Source organism: Cebus imitator, unplaced genomic scaffold (genome assembly GCF_001604975.1).
Source record: "Cebus imitator isolate Cc_AM_T3 unplaced genomic scaffold, Cebus_imitator-1.0 Scaffold519, whole genome shotgun sequence".
Lineage (NCBI taxonomy): Eukaryota > Metazoa > Chordata > Mammalia > Primates > Cebidae > Cebus > Cebus imitator.
In genome coordinates, this window is record NW_016107834.1 from 251938 (window position 1) to 274215 (window position 22278).

Below are 22278 nucleotides of genomic sequence, written 5' to 3' on the forward strand. Positions count from 1 at the left end.
AGGAGCACCCAGATACATAAGGCAAGTTCTTAATGACTTACAAAGAGACTTAGACTCCCACACAATAATAGTGGGAGACTTTAACACCCCATTGTCAATATTAGACAGATCAACCAGACAGAAAATTAACAAGGATATCCAGGACCTAAACTCAGACCAGGAACAAGCAAACCTAATAGACATTTACAGAACTCTCCACCCCAAATCCACAGGATAGACATTCTTCTCAGAACCACATCACACCTACTCTAAAATTGACCACATAATTGGAAATAAATCACTCCTCAGCAAATGCAAAAGAACGGAAGTCATAACAAACAGTCTCTCAGATCACAGTGCATTCGAGTTAGAGCTCAGAATGCAGAAACTAACTCAGAACTGCGCAGCTTCATTGAAACTGAACAACTGGCTCTTGAAAGTTGACTGGATAAACGATGAAATGAAGGCAGAAATAAAGATGTTCTTGGAAACCAATGAGAACAAAGACACAACATACCAGAATCTCTGGGAAACATTTAAAGCAGTCTCTAGAGGAATATATATAGTAATAAATGAGAAGCAAGGAGAGATCTAAAATTGAAACCCTAGCATCCAAATTGAAAGAGCTAGAGGAGCAAGATCAAAAAAACTCAAAACCTAGCAGAAGACAAGAAATAACTAAGATCAGAGCAGAACTTTACTAAGATCTTTATATTTTATATGCTATATTAGTCCATTTTCACACTGCTATAAAGAACTACTTGAGACTGTGTAATTTATAAGGAAAAGAGGCTTAATAGACTCACAGTTCTCCATGATTGAGGAGGCATCAGAAAACTTACAATCATGGTGGAAGGTAAAGCGGATGCAAGGCACGTCTTACATGGTGGCAGGAGAGAAAGAGAACAAAGGGGGAAGCACAATACTTTTAAACTATCAGCTCTCATGAGAACTCACTCACTATCAAGAGAGCAGCATGGGGAAAATCCAAATCCATAATCCCATCACCTCCCACCAGGTCCCTCCCCTGACATGGAGGATTACAATCTGAGATGAGATTTGCATGGGAACACAGAACCAAACTATATTGCAGGCCTTCAGTGTCCTTTCATTTCAGCTTGCAGAACTCACTTTTATATATTTTACAGAGCTGGTCCAGTGATAATGAAATTGCTTGGCTTTTGTCTGGGAACTTTTAAATTTTTTCCCTCACTTTTAAAGGGTAGATTTGTAAAATGTTAGATGCTTAGGTGACAGTAATTTTTTTTTTCTTTTGGCACTTTGAATGTATCACCCTACTAACTTTTGATGAGAAACTTGCAAATAATTTTATTGAGAATCCCTTGTGTGTGGCACATTACTTCTCTGTTACTACTTTCTAAATTTTCTCTTTGCCTTTGACTTTTAACAGTTTGATTGTAATTTGTCTCAGTGTATGTCTCTTTGAGGCTATCTTCTTGGATTCATTGAGCTTCATGAATGTTTAATTCATGTTTTTCATCAAATTTGGGAAGTTTTCAACCACTCTTTCTTCAATAATGTTTTCTGCCCTGTTCCTTCACTTTTTTCCATCTAGAAAATGATGCATATGTTTATCTGCTTGATGGTGTCCCACAGATCCCTTAGATTATGTTGACATTTCTTCAATTATTTTTTTATTTCTATGTCTCAGACTTAATTATTTTTATTCGTAAAATCTGTAGCTTCTGTTATCTTCAAAATTGCTGATTTTTTCTTCTGCCTCCTTAAATCTTCCTTTTAATTTCTCTAGTGAATTTTGTATTTCAGGTAGCATACATTTCAGTTTCATAATTTTATTTTAGCTTTTCAAGTTTTCTGTATTTTTATTAATATTTCTATTTTGTTCATACATAATTTTCTTGACTTTCATTATATCTTACTTTAGATCTTTGAGCATCTTTAAGACAGTTGTTTTAAAGTCTTTGTCTAGTAAATCTGCCATCCAGTTTTTTTATATTGATATTTTCTGGTTTTGTTTTCCTTTCTTTCAAATGGACCACACTTCCCTGTTTCATCGTATGTCATATAATTTTTTGTTGAAAAATGAACATTTGAATCTAATAATGAGGCAAATCTGAAAATCAGATTTTCTTCCTCAGGGTTTGCTGTCTTTGTTGTTATTGTTTTGTTTTAATTGTTATAGGCTATTTTTTTGTGCCCAGAATTAGCATAAGATGTCAGCTTAAGGTCTTATTAAGTCTTTTCTGAGCCTGTACATTTACCTGGCATGCATAGTGACTTTCTATATCCTCCCATATATGCAGTTGCTGTTGAATTTGAATGTCCTAGTCTTTAATGCTTGACTCTCAGGAGTGGGAAAATAAAAAGAAATATAAAGTTGGTGGCGAGGCACCGGCTGTTTACATCCCTTGGAAGTCACTTTGGTCAGAGGAGGAGGAGCTTGCAACACTGGAGGTATGTGCAACAGTTGCTGCTGTCTCTTTGTCTGTATTTCTGTGATGATAAATAGAACACAGATTTCTTAAAATTGGAAGACAGGATCCTTCTTGCCTATCCTGGTTCCTGAAAGCTGTGTGCAATCTGCTCCATGAACATCCTGCCAGAGTGCTGAGCAGTCAGGGTATGGGTAACTGCTACTCTGTTAAGAGCCGAAATGAACCAAAATTGACCAGTGTGTGGTTCAATCTTCCCTGGAAGTAACAAGCCCTTAGTAGACTCCAAAACAATTACATCAGACAGATTCTTTCAGTGAAATTATTGTCTAGTTGAGGAGAAAGATTTCTGGTGCTTCTTACCTTACCATCTTCCCATCATCATCTGTCTCTGTTTATTTTGTGTGTGTGTGTGAATGAATGAACAGATTATTTGAGCGCTTGGTATGTTTCAGACACTCGCTATGCAATCCAGTGTTAAAAAATAGAAGAGAAAATATATAGAGAGGAACAATATTCTTGCTCTCATGAAATTCCACTTCCCTAGGAAGAGACATATGTATAAAAAAAGCCACAAAACTAATTACTTGTAATTCTACAAAGGAGTACAGGGTTTTGGAAAGCATACCAGGGCACATACATAGTGAGCGATGAGAGAGGAAGCTTCCAGAAGTATCTCGTAATGTCAACCAGTTAAAGAGGGTCAGCAAAAACTTCTAGTTAGAAGGAACAGCATCTGGAAAAGCCCTAATGTCAGAAGAAGCTTGGTGAGTTTAAGAGGTGAATAAACACTCACAGAGTTGTGTTAAAGGTGGATGAAATTCAGGATGAAAAAATGTTTTATACCAACTATAAAATGGTTTATACCAACTATAAAATGGTTTTTCTAGGAAATGTTTTCTGTTTCTCCAATACTGTGACACCTGCTATTTTACCACTCCCTGCTTGAAACTAGATTCCCTGCTGTCTTAAAATCTGTCATTTCATATGAAGTTTTGCAATCCTAGCCATAGCTATGCTATGAAAGACTCAATGTCACTGTGAGATAGTGTGGTTATTGATTCTGAATAGGAGTGGTCATTTGATTAGGCACACAATTAGCTAGGAGACTATGGTTTTTTAATATCCTAATTATTTTCTGTATTGAATTGGTTAGAAATCTAATTGGTTTACTAAAGTGATACAAATATATAGAAGTAAATCAGTTCTAAAAATTATCAAATAAAAAAACTTTTCTTATACTATCATACAATATAGTATCATAGAATGAGAGTCCTACAAATATCTTAAGATATGACCCACTTGATTATGTTCTTCAGCAATATCTTAGGGAACTACACAGAGGAAGGGAGAAGCTGGGTTTAGGGCAGGGCTCTGTGCTCCACTAACCTACTCTACCAGCAGAGTGCTAATCATCTTGGGTTTCTGCATTTAAGTTCTATACGATGTCAACATCATCAAAAAATATGTTTTTTTCTTTCACAAAAGTTTGAAAAAGACTCATCAAATATCATGGTTACTCAATTTACTCAATGGTGTGCTAGAGCCAGCTCTTACCCATGGATGGAAACAAAATGAGCTCATTTCTTCTCTGTTCCATGTTTGGTGACATCGTGTTAGTTATTTGAAGTTAGCAAATGCTACAAACAGGGTTTTGTTTTGTTTTTTCTTGAGAGCCAGTTTATCAACCTATAGTTACAAATGAATGTAAAGTAACGGCTCCATGCCATAGCTGGCTAAAGGCATGAGGAGGATAAGATCCCAGATCTTCTGACCCTGATTCCAGGGCTATTTCTGAAATACCCAATATCACAGGAAGATGAAGAAATTTGCATATATTGCAAGCCTACATGTGCCAAAGTTACTCATGTAGGTTAAGTGGTTTTATTTTCCCAAAGACTGTGAGAAGTTTGACTTCTGTCTCCATTTTTCAGGTATAGACTCTAGTCAGAAATGGTATTTTTTTGGTCCCAAAACATTTATTTATTGAGTGGCATGGCCACAGTTCTCAGATACATAGAGCCAGCTTTTTCCCTTCTACCATACTGACATCTATTTTGTGACCTTAAATGTTACTTTGTTGAACATAAATTCTTTACTGATATACTTAGAAAAAGGTAATCCTTAGCTACCACATAGGAATTCTAAAACCCAAGTGAAACATTGTGTGTGTGAATGCATTTTATAAATCACAAAGTGCTATTAAAATTACATTAGTCTATTACTCATATAAAGTATTAAATCATGACACCACTCTGCTTCAATTTCATATTCATTAATATCAATGAGAAGCAGTTTAGCATAGCAATTAAGGACACAGACTTTGTCATCAGATAGGTTTGAGTTGGATTCCATCTTTATCTCTTATCCACTACTCCACTATGTGATTTGGGGAGGCTGTGTAACCTCTCTGTACCTCAGTTTCCTCATTTATAAAATGGAGATAATTCTAACACCTAACTCATAGAATTTTTGTAAAGATTAAATAATACATGAAAAGCATTTAACGTGGTGCCAGGTGAAGCATTAGCTCTTCAGAAAATTAATTGGAATTAGGATCATTATCTTATTCACTGCCCTCACTTAACCAGCCTGATAAGAAAATTGTCTCAGCTCCCTGTTTCTCACAGGCACTGGCTAGATGACTGTTCTTTTTTTAAAACTCACCTTAAGATTAATTTGTTTACAAAGCCTCTGACAGTGCTTCTCTTTCAATCCATATTTGGTTTTTTGTTTGTTTGTTTTGTTTTTTTTCTGACTTTCCTTCTTCTCTCATCTTCTCTAAGCCTTCTGTCCCAGAACTGTGTACATCTAGCTTTGTCCCTCGTGGGTTAAGCATGCTTTTCTTTTGCCACCTCTTTTTTCTTTTCCCTCTGCCCTTCCCTTCTTCTATTCCTTGAGAATTTGTTGCTTGACCTCACACCCATTTAACAAATGATTATGAGTTAATGATTCACAGTATTTGAAATTTTATATGGTAAAAAATCTATGTCTTTCAGCTTAAAAGTTATGAAAACATTTCTCTTAAATTTTAAAATATTCAGATTTAAAAGAGAATGTTAAAGTGGCATATAATTTATACTTGATTTCCCACCCCTTTTTGTTTTCTATTTTTTTTTAATTTTTTCTGCCTTTTCTCTAGAAGTAGTTGGCTTTATGGTTCTTTGATTTTTGCGTGCGTGAGATAAAGATAGATACTGTAATTAAATCACCAGTACACAGTGAATACTTAGTTAATGTTGGCTGCTATGATTATATATAAATATTATGCTGATAAAGACAGCCTATGCCTCTTCTCCAATTCTAACCACAAAATATTATGTCCATAAGGGTAAAGTCTCCTGAAATAAATCTAAGTACTTCCAAATGCCTGTGAAAAATCTGATTTGAGGTATTAAAGCTATCTGTCTTAATAGATGAAGGATGTTGTTACTTAAATGGTTAGTTTGTTGGTTCACAACATTTTAGGATACTAGGATCATAGTCTGCTAAAATCGTACGTGTCTCCATTAAGTGAATGCCAGTTACAATTTATTCATTTGTAAATATAGACTCCACAATGTGAATTTTAGATCTTGCTACTAATGTGTAATTCATTCTGGGATTTGTAAATGCTGTTCCTTTTAACTTCATGAAAATATGCATTAAAATGCAGCACAAGCCAAGACATTCTACTCGTTTTGTCAGTTAACTATTTAGGCATCTTTTCTATTATCACCTTTTTATACATCCTGAAATCTTAGCCCAGAACACCTGAAAATCTTCAGAAATTGCAGTTCTGTGATGAGATGGTTCACAATCCCTGTAGTTATACACAATAAAGTGTGCTTAGGGAAAAATCCAGTTTAGTCAAAAATACAAAATTTATGAAACATAAATGAAAGGCCAAATCTACAGGAGGGTCACTGTATTGGTGAGATTTATTGCAGTTGAACTTTAAGTATGTGATATTCAAGGCTATACTAATCATATAGCAGTTTAAATATTTTCTATTTTCTGAAATTTAGTCTATAAAGACTAAACCTGAGAATAAAATTTAGATGTAAGATGCATTGATCAGTAAGCACTTTAGGTATTTAGGGAGAGAATAAAATAAATAAAAAATTTAAGATTAAGATTTATGAATCAAAATTAACTATAATATACACATTGCATTGTATTAAACTGCCTAATCCACTAGTGTTATAATTACGTATACCACCACTTTGGAAACACTTTTCTGGTCTTCCCTCCATCCCTTATTCCATCATCTAACAATTATTATAGTGTCTACTCCAGCCTAGGTAGTATGTTAGTCCTTGGTGAACACGGTGCATTGTTCTCAAGAGCTGACAGCCTAGCTGAACCTTCAGATAGCTAAGTGATAACAATAAATAATGGCAAGGGATATGAAAGAAAAATCATAAGATTTTTGTAGAAAATATAACAGAAGACTTAACAGAAGAATTGGGTAAAGAGGGAAGAGAATCCTTGTGGAAGAGGGGACCTGTCAGCTATTTCCTTCAGCAGTTATATAGGAGGCATAGGGTACATTCCATTCAGTGCCTTATAATTCATACTAGTAAGATTATGGATATTTTTCAGTTGCATAATTTTTTCCCTAGTTTCATTGAGGTATGGTTAACAAACATAGTAGATATTTAAAGTGTACAGTGTAATCATTTGATGTTTGTGTATGTTGAGAATAAGCACCACAGTCAATCTAATTAACATAGCCACTACCTCACATAGTTAGCATTTTTTTCTGTGTGTGTGGTGAGTACACTTGAAACCTTTCTTAGCAAATTCTAAGGATACAATGCATTATTACTAACTATAGTTACCATGTTGTCCATTAAGTCATCTTGTAAGTGAATATTTGTACTTACTTGTACTCTTTCACCAATCTCTCCTTTACCCTATCTACCACCCCCTTGTGACCACCATTCTACTCTCTGTTACTTTGAGTCTGAATTGTTTTTTAGATTCCACATATAGGTAGAATCATGCAGTATTTGTCTTTCTCTGTCTGGCTTATTTCGCTTAACACAATATCCTTCAGATTTATCCATGTTGTCACAAATGGCAGCAGGATTTACTTTGTTTTTAAGACTGATAGTATTGTACTGTGTGTATCAATCACATTTTCTTTAATCACTTATCAGTTGATGGATGCTTAAGTTATTTTCATGTTGTGGCTATTATGAATAATGCTGCAAAGAACATGGGAGGGCAAACATCTCTTGAAGATAGTGATTTTTACTTTGGCTATAGACACAGAAGTGAGCTTGTTGGATCATATGATATTTCCATTTATATATTTTTTTCAGAATCCCCATGCTGTTTTTAACAATTATAATAACAATTTCCTTTCCCATCAACAATATGCAAGGGTTCACTTTTCTGTATATCCTTGACAATGCATGTTTTTTCTTTTGTCTTTTTGATCGTAGCCATACTAACAGATGTGAGATAATACCTCACTTTGGTTTTGGTTTGCATATCTCTGATGATTAGTGACATTAAGCACCTTTTCATATACCTGTTGGCCATTTGTATGTCTTCTTTGGGAAAATATTTATTCATGTCTTTGTCCATTTCTATTCAGATGATTTTTTTTTCTTATCAAGTTTTATGAGTTGTTAAATATTTTGGATATTAACCCCTTATCAAGTATATGGTTTACTAGCCAGAGCAATTAAGGAAGAAAAAAAATAAAAATCATCCATATCAGAAAGGAAGAAGTAAAACTGTCTCTGTTTGTAGAGTATATTAATTTATACATAGAAAGCCCTAATGACTTCACCAAAAAAACTGCTAGAACTAATAAATGAATTTGGTAAAGTTGCAGGATACAAATCAGTATACAAAAGCCAGATGAGCTTCTATACACTAATAACAAACTATCCAAAAAAGGAATCAGGAAAACATTTCCCTTTACAGTAGCATCAAAAATATGAATAGAAATAAATTTAATCAAGGAAGTGCAAGATCTATACACTAGAAACTATAAAACATTGATGAAAGAAATTGAAGAAGACATAATTAAATGGAAAATAGCCTATGTTCATAAATTAGAGTAATTAATATTGTCAGAATGTCCATACTACCCAGAATGATTTACAGATTAAATTCGATTTCTACCAGAATTTCAATGGTATTTTTTATAGGAATAGAAAAACAAAAAGAATAGGAATCACAAAAGACCTCAAATAGCTAAAAACAATCTTTAGCAAGCAGAACGAAGTTGGAGGCAGCACACTTCCTAATTTCAAATTATATTACAAAGATATTGTAATCAAAACAGTTTGGTACTTGCATAAACACAGACACATAAACAACACAGAACAGAACAGTGAGCTAAGAAATAACATGTGCACAATGTGTGGTCAACTTTTTTGACAAAGATGCCAAGATTACACAATGGAGAAAGGATTGCCTCTTCAGTAAATGGTATTAGAAAGTTCACACTTTATCCTGTGAGAAATAACTTTTTAACTATTTAGCTTAAGAGTGAAACCAACACTGTCTAAAGATTGAAGAGTGCATTGTCAAAGGACTGAATGAGGGAAGGTAGAGACAGTAAATGATTGTCCAACCAAGATGATTGATAATAGGGGCCTGAATTCAATTAAAGAGAGGATCCATTGAAGAATTATTATTGAACATTATTTTCTTACTGAAGAAGTAAACTAGAAGACATAGGTTTGCTATAAAAAGTTACAGCAATGAATTTGACCTGTAAATGTACCCTCTAAGTCATGAGAATTTATTGTGATAATTAAGTCACTGGAAAAATGGCAAAAATAAGGGTAGAATTCAGTTGGCTTTTGATGTAAATACTTGCCACCAAAGCATACCTGTTCTGAATCTATTTAAATATCAACTAATGGGGTGGCTCACAAAATAGATAATTTAATAATATCTGCTAATATTAGAACGTTTGCTATGTAACAGCACAGTAAGCATTTGATGCATGTTAGCTGTTACCTATGTAAGAGCTACTCTTACTGAGATTATTTTGTTAAGGCCTTGCACAGCCATAGGAGATGGCTGCTGTCTACTTGACAGAGGAGGACTCAAGGATAAGAGAGTTTAATAACAGGATCTTCCCCTGAAAAAGAAGACAATAATCCAGACTGCCAAATTCCACACCAGAGCCAAGAAATTCTAACTTCCATAAATCACAAATATGATGGCAATTTCAAAAGTTTTCCCTTACGCAGTATACCATAACTGAATGTTAAGAATACCTTCAATTTAATGGTGTTAAAACTAAAAGGCTGTGGTTTCCAAATTATATAAAGTATTCACACAATATGTTGAAATGCAGTGAACTTCAAAAGTCTTTCCTCAATTACAGTTTTTCAGTGTGGAAATGTTCTATATTTTGATTTTGCTCTTAAAAAGCAGAAATGGTACTGATGCTAATCATGTCACTACAAACTGAAGTTTGACTTCACCTTTTACATTGAGCTCCAGTATTCCTGTGGCTCTTCTAATCATAGAATTTTTAAGTGTTTCTTTGGGATAAAATATTGATGTATGTTACGATCTTAGTGAGAGGATGAAATCAAGTGGCTCAGTACCCACGGTCTCTTATAAATATGACAAATTGCATGGATAAAGAATTAACCCACTTATCTAACTGTAAACCCTTACTAATTCATTATTCTACATTCTGTGTCTGAGAATTTAAAGATATTATAGTAGTTATTCATGAGCAAGTCTCTTTCCATGGAGTTCTCACAGAATGTCTTTCACAAGTTCACTGAACAGACTTAGAAAGCTGATTCTATCAACTCAACAAGAGAGGTTCTATCTCTCAATGATAGACTCAGACATTAACCAACTTCATGAGATTGATGTCTAAATTAGAAATGTCATTTTTAAATTTTTCATGAGAAACAGTACTACATGCATAGGAATAGCTACATCTTCTCTCCTCCAAGAAGATCTACACGACAAGAAGGAACATAATGAAAAGGATGATTAATGCATTTAAACTGAGAAAAAGGAGAGTCAGAGAAAAAGGATTCCTTAATGACAGCAGGTTAAGTCAGCCCAACAGGCATAATTTTGTCAGTGGTACTAGAGACAGTGAAAGTCCTCCCCACAAAGTCTTGTAAGTACCTTGAGGATAAGGACGCTGTTTTGTATATATCATATATCCAATCCCTGGAATGAACTCTTCCTACTTTTTCATGGCTCTAATTTCTTCTATGCATCCATGGATGACTTTTTTTTTTTTTTTTTAGATGAAGTCTCACTCTGTCACCCAAGCTGGATGGCATGCAGTGGTATGATCTTAGCTCACTGCAACCTCTGCCTCTCTGGTTCAAGTGATTCTCCTACCTCAGCCTCCTGAGTAGCTGGGATTACAGGCACATGTCACCTTGACTGGCTCATTTTTGTATTTTTAGTAGAAACAGAGTTTCACCTTGTTGGCTAGGCTGGTCTCGAATTCCTGACCTCAGGTGATTCGTCTGCCTCAGCCTCCCAAAGTGCCAGGATTACAGGCATGAGTCACCATGCCTGGCCTCATGGATGACCTCTTGGCTGCCATCTTCTTTCATTAGATGTACAGCATAGCTGAGCTGGAGTATAATATGCTCATCAAGTAGCCAGTCTGTCTCTCTATGTTTTTATATTTCTGTTTTTGTCCATTTCTTCCTGCTTTTTGGTGGGGAGAAGCAGGGCATGCCACTGAAGCCCTTAAGTGCATTTTACATGAAATATATTCCTTTGCATCTATTGTATCAGCACTGCATCCTAAGATATGATGTAATGTAGCTAAGCCAGATTGGCACAGTTTGTTGCTTCTAACAGTTTCAGCTAATTACGAGAGATGAGGCTCAGGATGTTAAAACTGTGTTGAAGTTGATCAAAATGGAAGCCTTGGGGAAAATTCCTTACCATTAAACCCTACAATCCACTGAAGATGCAGGAATGTTTTTCTCCAGTTCATTCCAGCAGATATTTAATGAGCACTTGATCTGTTAAGTGCAGGGGTAAAGGCAAATGAGACCATTTTCGCCTGCCTTTAACTTGGAATGATAACGTTCTATTTTTGGACTCCTGTCTTAATTTTTTAATAGCCTTATCTATTTACATTTAGTTTTTATTAGCTTACTACTTAGGAATCCTAAAAAGGACTTTTTCATTGCATAAGAAGAAGTAAGGAGAGATGTAGGTAACCAGACAATGCATCTTGAATCATCTCCTAGAATCACAGTCTTTGCCCTAGGAGGCAGCTAGGTATCAGAAAATGGCATTCTTTTGTCCAGCTCTCCTCTATTACCTGTCTGTGTGATTTTGACCATATCACTTCTTTTCAGTTTTCAATTGTCTCATATAGGTAATGAAAAGTTTGGAGTTAATGACATATTACTTCCTTCTACATCAGAATATGCTACAGCTAACCATCTGAGGAGAACTTTAAAATTATATAAAGTTATTTTCTGTGCAATGTATTGCAGAAAGGATATCAGGAATTACTAGCAATGTTCATTAGTAGTGAAATAATATTTATGAAACAACTATTATGTGCCAGACACTGCCAGTTGTGGGATTTGCCCAATTATGTCTCTTTCACATATCTAGTAAATACCTCCTAAGGATTAAATCATTTGAAATACATAGTGCTGAATTATTTGCCTTTGCAGCCTTTGATTTGTATGTGTATGTGTGCATATGCGTATGTACAATTGTTGGGTTTTAAGGTCGGATTTTGAGGCTTGGCCTTTAGTATCAAACCAGCACTCCTCATTCAAGAAGTTTATCATTAGTGTGAAATTCCTGCTCCCAACAGTTGTTTCTTATACCACTGAGCACTGATATGATTGTAAAAGTAAAGATGAGTGATGCTATGCATTTTTAAAGCACAGGTCTTATTTATTTCTGCCTATTACGGAGTGCCTATCATGCAGTCTAACCTCCTTTTATTGATCAATAAATTTTATTTTCAAATAAAAATGTGTATTTCAAGAGCTTACTTACATAAGCTATAATGCAATGAGAAATTGTGGACCAGAAAGAACTTTAAAAGAATTGGTCAGTGTTTTTTTTGAAAAGAAACAGAATACATGAAGCCATCAATTCAGCTATATCAGTATTTACTTCATGCTCTTTAATTAATTTCCTTTAAAAAGTTATGTTTGTAATGCATTTCATTACTAATCACATTAAATTAATTATCAAATGTATGAGTTCCTTCTGGATGTAACGACTTAGCTTGAGAATCCCTCATTGTGTACCATGTATATATTTGAATTTCCAAAACAGAAGATGACTTCAGCTCAGCTTAGACACTGTGTCTGGCCAATAGAGATATTCTCAAAATGTTTGGGTCACTATTTTGTCACTGGGCCAAACTTCCTAGTCCAGATTTCTTCCACAATAATGTCTCTTCAAAGTCAGTCAGATAATTTTGCCCTTGGCCATGGAAAAGTACCATTGGATTTACTCTGTTTTTAAGAGCCAAAGCAGAGTGAGTGTCATTTCCTATCAGGTATTACTTATGAAATAAACTCTCAGATGAAAGGCCGGCGTCGTGTTACTGTCCTAATCATCTGCTGTTAGTTTAAGTCTAACTCAACTGTTTTGGGCTTTCATAGAATAAATACCTTCTCTATGCTTTGCCTAAATATTGCCTCATAATATTTCTAAAAAAAATAAAAAATAAATTATCTTCTCTGGGCAAGATGCTGAAGTCAGTCTTCGGTATTTTGTCATCTATAATTCACATGATACTTTAATTTACCCAACACCTTTTCTCAATTTCCTAATAATCCTACTCAGCCATTTTGGTAAGACGGAGGCGACCCTTTCTTTTTGCCTCCAGGGTTGTTATAGGAGCCAGATAGGACCAGCATGAGGACCCCATTCACCTGGTCACAGAGATTTGTTCTGCGATGGATAAGCATGTGGCTCAAGCTGGAGAAGATCAATTTTCCCAGGGATAGTGAGCTTGTGACTTCTAGTCAGTGTCTTACCAGCCAGTGGAGAGAGTAAAACTGGGGATGAAGCCAAGAGAAGCCTAGAGGCTTGATTATATTTCAACTATTACTCCCAGTCCTGCCTTCACATCCACTTCTTGCCTTTACAGTTTTATGATTGAGTACATCTCTCCCCCCAACCTCCTTTTTTCCTTAGGCTAATTTGAATGAGCTCTATCTGCTGTAACCAAAAGGGTCCCGGTGAATGCCTCTTTTCAGGCTTTTGCTGTAGCTGCTCTGCGCCTCCGTATGACTTCACTGTATTACCTCAACCTATCCCACCCTCCACCCCAAGTCAGTGACACAACAGACCACACTCCGTATATTCACAGCCTAGCTTGTATGTCAGGCCCTACAGGCTTTGCCTGACAACGGACTTGCTAATTTCTAACAAGAGTCTTTTTATATCTTATGAGACAACTTAGTTTCCTAGTACAATACACTATTTTGGCAGGTCAGAAAGAGGAAATGAAATCTAGAAAGTCAAGATATAGAAAGTTGGGTTATATGCATATTCCTGTACTTGGATTTTTTATTAAAAAACTACATTTGATTACTTAAAAATATCTATTGTGCGCTTCCTACAAGCTAGGCACGGTGTAAGGAATAGGACACAACCTGCGGAAAGCAGGCCAGGTATCTGCCCTCATGGAGAATATTCATTGTCTTTCAGGAAAGATTGACATAGATCAGAAAAAAATACAAATATGTATATACAACTAAAATAAGTGTTAGTCGACAGGCTTATATAACACGGGACTGTTGGGTCTTAGGGTTCAGGGTGAAATGAATTCTAGAGGAAGTGATAGTGGAGGTTAAATTTGAAGGCCAAATAAGAGTTAACTGCATGAAAAAAGTGAGGGCAATTTCTAGAAAACAGTAAAGTCTGTTCAGAAGGTGAGAACAGCTTTCCTTCAAGCTCCTAAAGTGGAAAGATACATGATTTATTTGAGGGATTAGAAGAATGAGGGAGTGGCAGCAGATGAGGCTCAGGAAATGTGTGAGGGACCGGTTGAGGTTACTGCTCTTCTCTTTTAGGCAATGGTCAGCCATTTAAAGACTGGAGGTCATGGAGTGGCACAATCAGGTTTATGTTTTAAAAGATCCTGTAATGGATGGGTGCGGTGGTTCACACCTGTAATCCCAGCACTTTGGGAGGTCAAGGAGGGCAGATCACAAGGTCAGGAGTTCAAGACCAGCCTGGCCAACATGATAAAACCCTGTCTCTATTAAAAATACAAAAATTAGGCAGGCGTGATGTGTGTGCCTGTAATCCCAGCTACTCAGGAGGCTGAGGCAGGAGAATCGCTTGAACCTGGGAGGCGGAGATTGCAGTGAGCCAAGATCACGCCACTGCACTCCAGCCTGGGTGACAAAGTGAGACTCCACCAAAAAAACAAAAAAAAAACAAAAAAAAAAACAAAACCAGATCCTGTAACTTAGTAATTCTTAAGTCTGGCTCATATTAGAATTATCTGAGAGGATTAAAAAATACTGTTGCCTGGCGGCCATGTGATTCTAATAGAATCCAAACCTCTGGGGTAGGACCCTGGCTCTAGTCATCTTAAAAGCTATACCAGATGATTCTAACATAAATCTAGGCTTCAAAATCATAGATATAAATGATGTGAGAGATGACATTAATACTAGTGCCTGTAGTAGAGTGTCCAAGCTGACTTGACACAGTGTGATTCCAAGTTATTTTCTCCAAACCTAATATGTTCATGGATCGCACCAATAGAAGTACAGTTTCTGAATGAGAGAGGGAGTTCCTGCTCTCTTTGCATTAGACCCAGTATGCCTGCAAATTTTGTTCACTTCTCAGCACCTCACTCAAGGAGGAAATTAAGGAAACTGAAATATTCCCAGGAAAGAAGCCAACCAGGTGACAAAGGCAATCTAAACCACAATGGAGAGGAATGGTCCAGTAGCTCCAGATATGTTTAATCTACAGTCAAAATACCTTTTGAAAAGGATGTTGTAGGAATCTCAGTTTTCAAGTAAGTCAAAATATGTTATTTATTCAATGGGTAAAAATGAGGGTCTATGATATACCCATCCTAGGCATTGGAGAAATGACAGAAAATGAAGTAGACAAAAATCCTTGCCCTTGTGGAGTTTATGTTCAAGTGAAGAATGAGTTTTTTGGTTCACATGATCTTCAAGATTATAATTTTTAGCCAACTTCTGTGATTAGCAGTCATAGAATGTGTTATAGGGAGACATATTTTAGTTGTAATTTTAGAACATTAAAAGTAGAAGTCTGAGAAGCAAAGAGGTCACCACATATGGAAGGATTTCAGCAGGAGCAGCCGTTGTAGAGGGGATTCAGGAATCTAATGCTAAGGATAAAAACAGTGTGATAGGAAGGAGACTCATGAGGAGTCCTTTGCAAAACTGAGAACCAAGTACAGTCCTATTGTATTATATACTAGTGGTGCTTACATAGTTTGATCATTTTCTGTGTGACATGCATTTTGCTAAGTGCTTGTCACACATTGTCTCACATAATATTCAAAACATTCATCATATAGGTGAAAAGAATGAAACTGTCAAATTATAATTTTTAACAAGTTAAAAACACGACGTGTAAATATGAAATGAAGATACATCAGACATTTTGTGTGACTCCTCAATAGAGGAATTGGTGTGATGGTAAGACTGTTTCCAATAACATCTGAGGAGCTCCTTATTTATAGATTTGTTATAGGGATGTTAGCAGAGATTCCTACCTTGGGTACAAGACTGGTAATGTCCTGAAGGGCAATAAATGATCACATTTGAGGTCATTTTCTCTACTGAAAAGAAATTATTTGCATCTTTATTGGATAAAAGTCTCCAAGTTAACATGTACCTATACTAAATGTGGAAACCTTTTTCAGTAGCAAACTAAGTTCAACAAATGACATTCCCCTTAAATTCTTGAGAGAGCCTGTTAAGCAATTCCCACGTGATACTGAAAAAATAAAAACATAACTACCTTTTGGCTTTCTTTTTCAAGTTTGCATGATGTTTCTTAATATTAGAAGAATTAAGTAAGTTTTCAGGATTTTCTAGCTAGCAGTAATAAAGCTGGGTCTCAGACTGAGGTCTCTCCAGATGTCCACAATGAAATGAGCCATATAGCAGGTCTTTGGGGAGGCACGGGCGCAGGGTCTCATGAATCATAACATCATTGATTAGAGCTAAGTCCGAGCTTCAGTTTTTCTGTTGTCGCTTTTTTTTTTTTTTTTTAAACTGGTAACCAGAACATTCAAAATTAACTTCTTCGACTTTTTAAAATTTCTTTGTTTCCCCCAAAAGAACCTGGGCACAAAATGTGAATAACAAACAATAAGCGGTTCCTTAGCCATTTGCTACCACTGGCTCTAAGACAAAGGCTGTGGAACCCCCACGGAGAAATCTGATTCTTTAGAATTTGTAGCAGCTATATTCTCAGAAAGATTTCTTCCTCAGCTTGTGGGATTTTATTTTGCTATTGTTGTTAATTTGGGATGTTGCAGTTTCCAAACATGGACATTGCAATTGTTAATAGTCTTCTATTTATAGAGTGGTAATTTTGAGCTCTTAAGGTATAAAGAGAAAGGCCAGTTCCCTAGAATGGCGCTTTGTTCAGCCTCCTGTAACTGACTGCGGATTTGATCTCGCTGTTTTTCTTTTCTGTGAGTTAATCTCAAGGAAAGAACTTCAGTATTAAGTTTAGGGAATAAATGGAAAGTAGCTGTGTGGCTGGCTTAATGTTCCAATAAGGCTTCAGGACGGTTCTCCAAGTTTACGGTGATAGGCCCCTATTACATAAAGTTAAAGCAGCAACAAACTAGCCACTCAAATACTTTACTATAGAACTCACATTAGATGACAGAGTACAATTTTGCTTTTGGGTTAGAGAAAAGTTTGGCTTTTGCTCCATTAAAAATAAAGTAAACCGAAATGTATTTGTAGGCAGTAATAAATAGTTTACATAGATTATCTCACTGAATCCTTAACAATTCTATAGGTGGGTTCTATTATTCCCATTCACAGATGCAGAAACAGACGGAGAGAGGTTAAGAAAGCTGATCAGGGTTTATAGCCAGTAAGATGCAGAGCTAAGATTAGACCCAGGCCATCTGATTATAAGGCTAGATGATATCACCTTCCCAAATTATGCTGCAGTAGAGAAAGCACATAGAAAAAGAGAGCATGCCAGTTAGAACGGTGATCATTAAAAAATCTGGAGACAACAGATGCTAGAGACGATGTAGAGAAATAGGAACATTTTTACACTGTTGGTGGGAGTGTAAATTAGTTCAACCATTGTGGAAGACAGTGTGGAGATTCCTCAAGGATCTAGAAATAGAAATTCCATTTGACCTAGCAATCATATTACTGGATATATACCCCAAGGATTATAAATCGTTCTATTATAAAGACACATGCACATGTATGTTCATTGTGGCACTGTTTACAATAGCAAAGACCTGGAACCAACCCAAATGCCCAGCAGTGATATACTGGACAAAGAAAATGTGGCACATATACACCACAGAATACTACGCAGCCATAAAAAATGATGAGTTTGTGTCCTTTGTAGATACATGGATGAACCTGGAAATCATCATTCTCAGCAAACTGACACAAGAACAGAAAATCAAACACTGCATGTTCTCACTCATAGGTGGGTGTTGAACAATGAGAACACATGGACACAGGGAGGGGGGCATCACACACTGGGGTCTGTTGGGGGATGGGGGACTAAAGGAGGGACAGCAAGGTGCGGGGAGGTTGGGAAGGGATAACACCGGGAGAAATGCCTGATGTAGGTGACGGAGGAATAGAGACAGCAAACCACCATGACATGTGTGTACCTATGCAACAATCCTGCAAGATCTGCTCATGTACCCCAGAACTTAAAGTTCAATAAAAGAAAGAGAGCACTAATCCCATTTCTAGCTTCAGCTCTGGTATTAACTGTCTTTAAAACCCTGGACAAGTCATCTCATCTGTCTGGGCCTCTACTTCCCTCTGTAAAATAAAGGGTAGAAACTAATTTGGATTGGATGATCTTTGGGGTGTCTTCCATCTCCAAAGATCTGATTCCGTAATTGCATCCTGACCTTAGATGTGTACAAGCACCTCCCACGCACCCCCACCACTGCTTCCCAAGACAAAAAACTAATCCTGCTGAAAATGTCCACTGTAATTTGATGCTAAGCTCAAGACCCCGCTGAATCTACAACATCCGCTCGAGAACATACAACACTTACAATCAGGCAAGCCAGTTCTTTTGAATAAGCTGCTAATGGGGTGTGATTTTTGGAAGTAAAATGTTAATACCAAAAACAGAAAAAAGAAACAGTTCAAAACAAATGCTCCTCTCTTAAAATCACCGCTTTTCTACAGTGTTACCTTGACAACTTAGCTCTGCCTCTTTACATATGGGGGGTTTTCAGTGTGGGAGAAGAGGGGTGTCCTCCTATTTTGAGATTTCCTCTTGTTGCACTGAAAGGGAAAATGTCAAAGGTAGAGCCCAAAATCCAGCTGAATCTATGTATGCCGGGCATCTTGAGGGAGTGTCATCCAGAAATAATCACAGGTGCACAGAATTAGGACACATTCTGATTCAAAGTACATTTTTCTATTTCTCATAACCATAACACACATTGCAACAGCCTATAAAATGTTACATTTTTGGACCAGCACAGTTACAGAGCAGAGAGCAACAAAAGTGCCTACAAAATAATTGCATTATTTTTAGTTACTGCAGCCAGAGATATACATATCAGGTTGAGGGGACAACTCGGAAGAACTGTACCCGTCTGGAAATGCTAAAAATATTGCTCCCCCTCCAGCAACTCAAATTTTGAGCAAAGACTTAGGAAGCGGCAGGTAGGGAGATCAAATTAGAATTTACGTCTCTCAGCTGTAATAAGCTTGTTATCAAGGCTGGCAAGAGCTCAGGGGGCTGACAGGGGTCAGCTGGGGACTCAAGTGTAAGGAGCAAGTGAAAAAGGGGCAGTGTTGAGCAGAAGAGAGGGCTTATCTCCAGCATCTAGCACTACAGAGCAGAGGCTGTGTGGAGGATGGCTGCAAAATCGGAATTGGTGGTAGAAGCAGTTTCCTTTCTGGTTGTGAGTATGAGCCCGGCAGACACCATGAGCGCTGCCGCAGGGGAGTGAGCCTGTGCTTGACACATGTGTTTCCCATTGATAGCTGGAGACAGCCCAGTAGCTGTGAGTCGGTCTGACAAAGCCATATTGAAGTACAGAGTACGGTTTCAAAGCAGTCAGAAAAAGAACGGGAATGCTGTTCAGGAAATTCTTCAGGCATGGGCAGGGACTTGGCTGCAGTTCTGCAGTTGGAAAATCTGACTGGGGCAGCTTCTGAGCACAGGCTGGGCCTGCTCACACTCCGCGGGCCGAGTGGCCACCTCCTTCAGAGCTGCTCAGCACGCCCTGGGATCGCCAGCGGTTTTCATCGGCCGGTGTGTGAGCCGGACAGGAGAGGTAGGGTACCGTTCAGTTCTTGCCTCTGCACGCCTCTGTTCACTCTCTAAGCTGTTTGCCTGCTGTGTTTGCAGGCACTCCGAGTTTTTAATGTGTGTGTGTGTGTGTGTGAATTAGCAAGTTACAACTCGGTCATGTCAACAATTGGTATGGGGCTCTCATCTGTGCTTTTCCCCCTTTAAGGTCTGATTTTCAGCAGTGCAGAGCGACTTTTTTTCTAAGTTAGGATTTAGCTGGCAACATTATTGTGTAAGGAGAAGTATGTGAATTCCTTACGTTGTCACCCTGCTCCAACCATCTGTAACTTTTCCTTTCTGCGTGGAAGGACCGTTCACTGGCAAGGAAGATAATTTTAGATGAAACTGTCTGTATACTTTGCTTCGCAAGAGTTTTAAGAGGGGGAGGTTTTTCTTTTCTCTCTTTTTTTTTTCTTTAGCAGAAAATGGCTCTGATTTTAGGAGGGAATCACAGTTTGACGTTTCTATGTTGGACAACACTCTCAGACTGTCGAAACAGATATGTGTGTATGGGTTTCTAAAATCTTTTATCGGGAGTTTGACTGTCCTTATCTGGGATTTGATTGTCAGTGATATATTTGCCTAGAAGTATGCTGGATCAACATTTGTAATTCTGTTTCTATAATCATTTCCAATTTTCTCACTTGAAGTAATTTGCAGTTTTACTCTCAAAAAGTACTTCTGTATTTTAGGAAACATAGATTAAAAAAGTAACAGAAAATGGCAGTTTACTCAAAATTCTTCTTAAAGGACAGAGACATAATGGTGTGAATCTTATTTCATTGATCACTTGGTTTTATTTTACACCTTACTGAAAAAGAGAGCTTTTTATAAAAAATCAAAGTTTAAAAAATTTTCAGCACAACAGGGATCTCAGTTTTCCTCTTCAGTTTTGGTTTTTCCTTATCAACTCTGTTGCAATATAGATTTTTTTGCTCTCCTAGGAAAGCTATACCTTGTTTTCTGTACAGCATTTAGAAAACACACAGTACAATGTCATTGTCTTTGAGAGACTGGTTTGGTCCAGGCAAAGCCGAGCTAAACCTTACAACTGCTTTAAGATGACTAGCCCCGCAACCTGTGACAACATTGTTTTTTTCTGAAAGGGGCTTGGCCAGGAGTCTGGTTGGGGAGACAGATGAATGAATGGAATCTTGGATACTTCTTGAGTAGCTGAAGAGGGACTAGACCTCTTAGGGTGGATCCCTGTGACAACAGGTGTGCGTTTACTTGTGTCTTACTTTGAACAAGTAGCTAATAAAAGAGCGTAAGGTTAATCCTGAAAAAAAGTGGAGAGCCGCTGTTTCTCATTTCTTCCTCTGCACAGGACCCAGAATGAGTAGGCACATTTTCTGTCCTATTGGTAGAAGGTCAGGATTTTCAGCCAGCAATTTCCTTTCTTCCTCCACTGTGTTGTACTTGGAGAAGAGAACTGGGACATGACTGGCAGCAGGATATCTTTATTCTAAGAGATAGCTCATGAACATTTTCCTTATTAATTTCGTCTTTGTGTTGAGGTGGTGTGGGGAGGGCTTGGGGACCACAGGACTTCAGGAAAGGAAGGGGGTGTAGAAGTCAGGACAGACTGTGATCTTTTTTTTTTTTTTTTTTAAAGTGCCTAATAAGTGAGCAAAATGCCAAGACAGATTAGGAACTGGCATGAACCATAGCCAAGCCCATTGCCAATGAAAACGGGAGCCTTCCATGAGCTTGAGTGTCATTCTCCTCTAAATTTAGCGTGCGTCAAGCATTGAGCAGAACAGGAGTGAAATAGCAACTCCAGCCTGCAGGATTATAAACAGCAGTGCCAGAAACTTGGTAGAAACTCTTTAATAGTTTCTCTCTTTTTTTGGAAGTAAAGTAGGGAAAAGTCAAGCTCTCTTGATATTTGAAGAGGAAAAAGTAAGCAGAAGAAAGGGGAAGGATACAGAGGAAGAAATTCAGGGCACAGGCGGACGCAGTGAAGGGGAAGAAGTGACCACGCCACAGACTGGGCAGTGAGTGTGGAGGGAGGACCCCTTGGCACAGGAATGAAACACACGTATTAGAAACAGCCAAAGCCACCAGGCACTGATTGTTGGACTGGAAATGTTCAGATACTGTGTGGCCTTGGTGAAGAGAATTGTTTTAGCCACTTCACCACAGGAGACAGCAGGGTCAGCCTGCCCTGCCTTCTGGAAGTAATCAGAAAGCACATTTTGTAAGAATGGCATTGCCTGAGGGTTCAGATTTCCTAGGCAAGGAGGGGGCAAGCTCTTAAGGCTTTATTTTTAACCCATATTTGTTCCTTGCAGAGACATTACTGCCGGGAGTGTTGAGTGAAGGGACCAGGTGGAGATGGTGAGTAATTCCAGGGAGCAAAGCTTGTTCAAGGTCCTGCGCATGGTCATTTTATTACTAACATAAA

At 37.4% G+C, this 22278-nt stretch overlaps 1 protein-coding gene across 5 annotated transcripts in view; it reads left to right on the top strand.

The window, feature by feature from the left end:
- Positions 1-22278, top strand: part of SGCD (sarcoglycan delta) — a 640365-nt gene that overhangs the window by 193289 nt on the left and 424798 nt on the right. The window contains exons 1-2 of one of the 5 annotated variants that reach the window (XM_017514180.2): positions 19359-19854; positions 22166-22211. The exons of 1 other annotated variant lie outside the window; for it this stretch is intronic. In XM_017514180.2, coding sequence (XP_017369669.1) covers positions 22209-22211 — 3 coding nt within the window. In that variant the 5' untranslated portion in view covers positions 19359-19854; positions 22166-22208. Of the gene's footprint in view, positions 1-19357; positions 19855-21670; positions 21690-22165; positions 22212-22278 lie in introns of those variants that run through there. 3 more of the 5 variants (XM_037733354.1, XM_037733355.1, XM_017514182.2) reach the window with 3 other exon arrangements.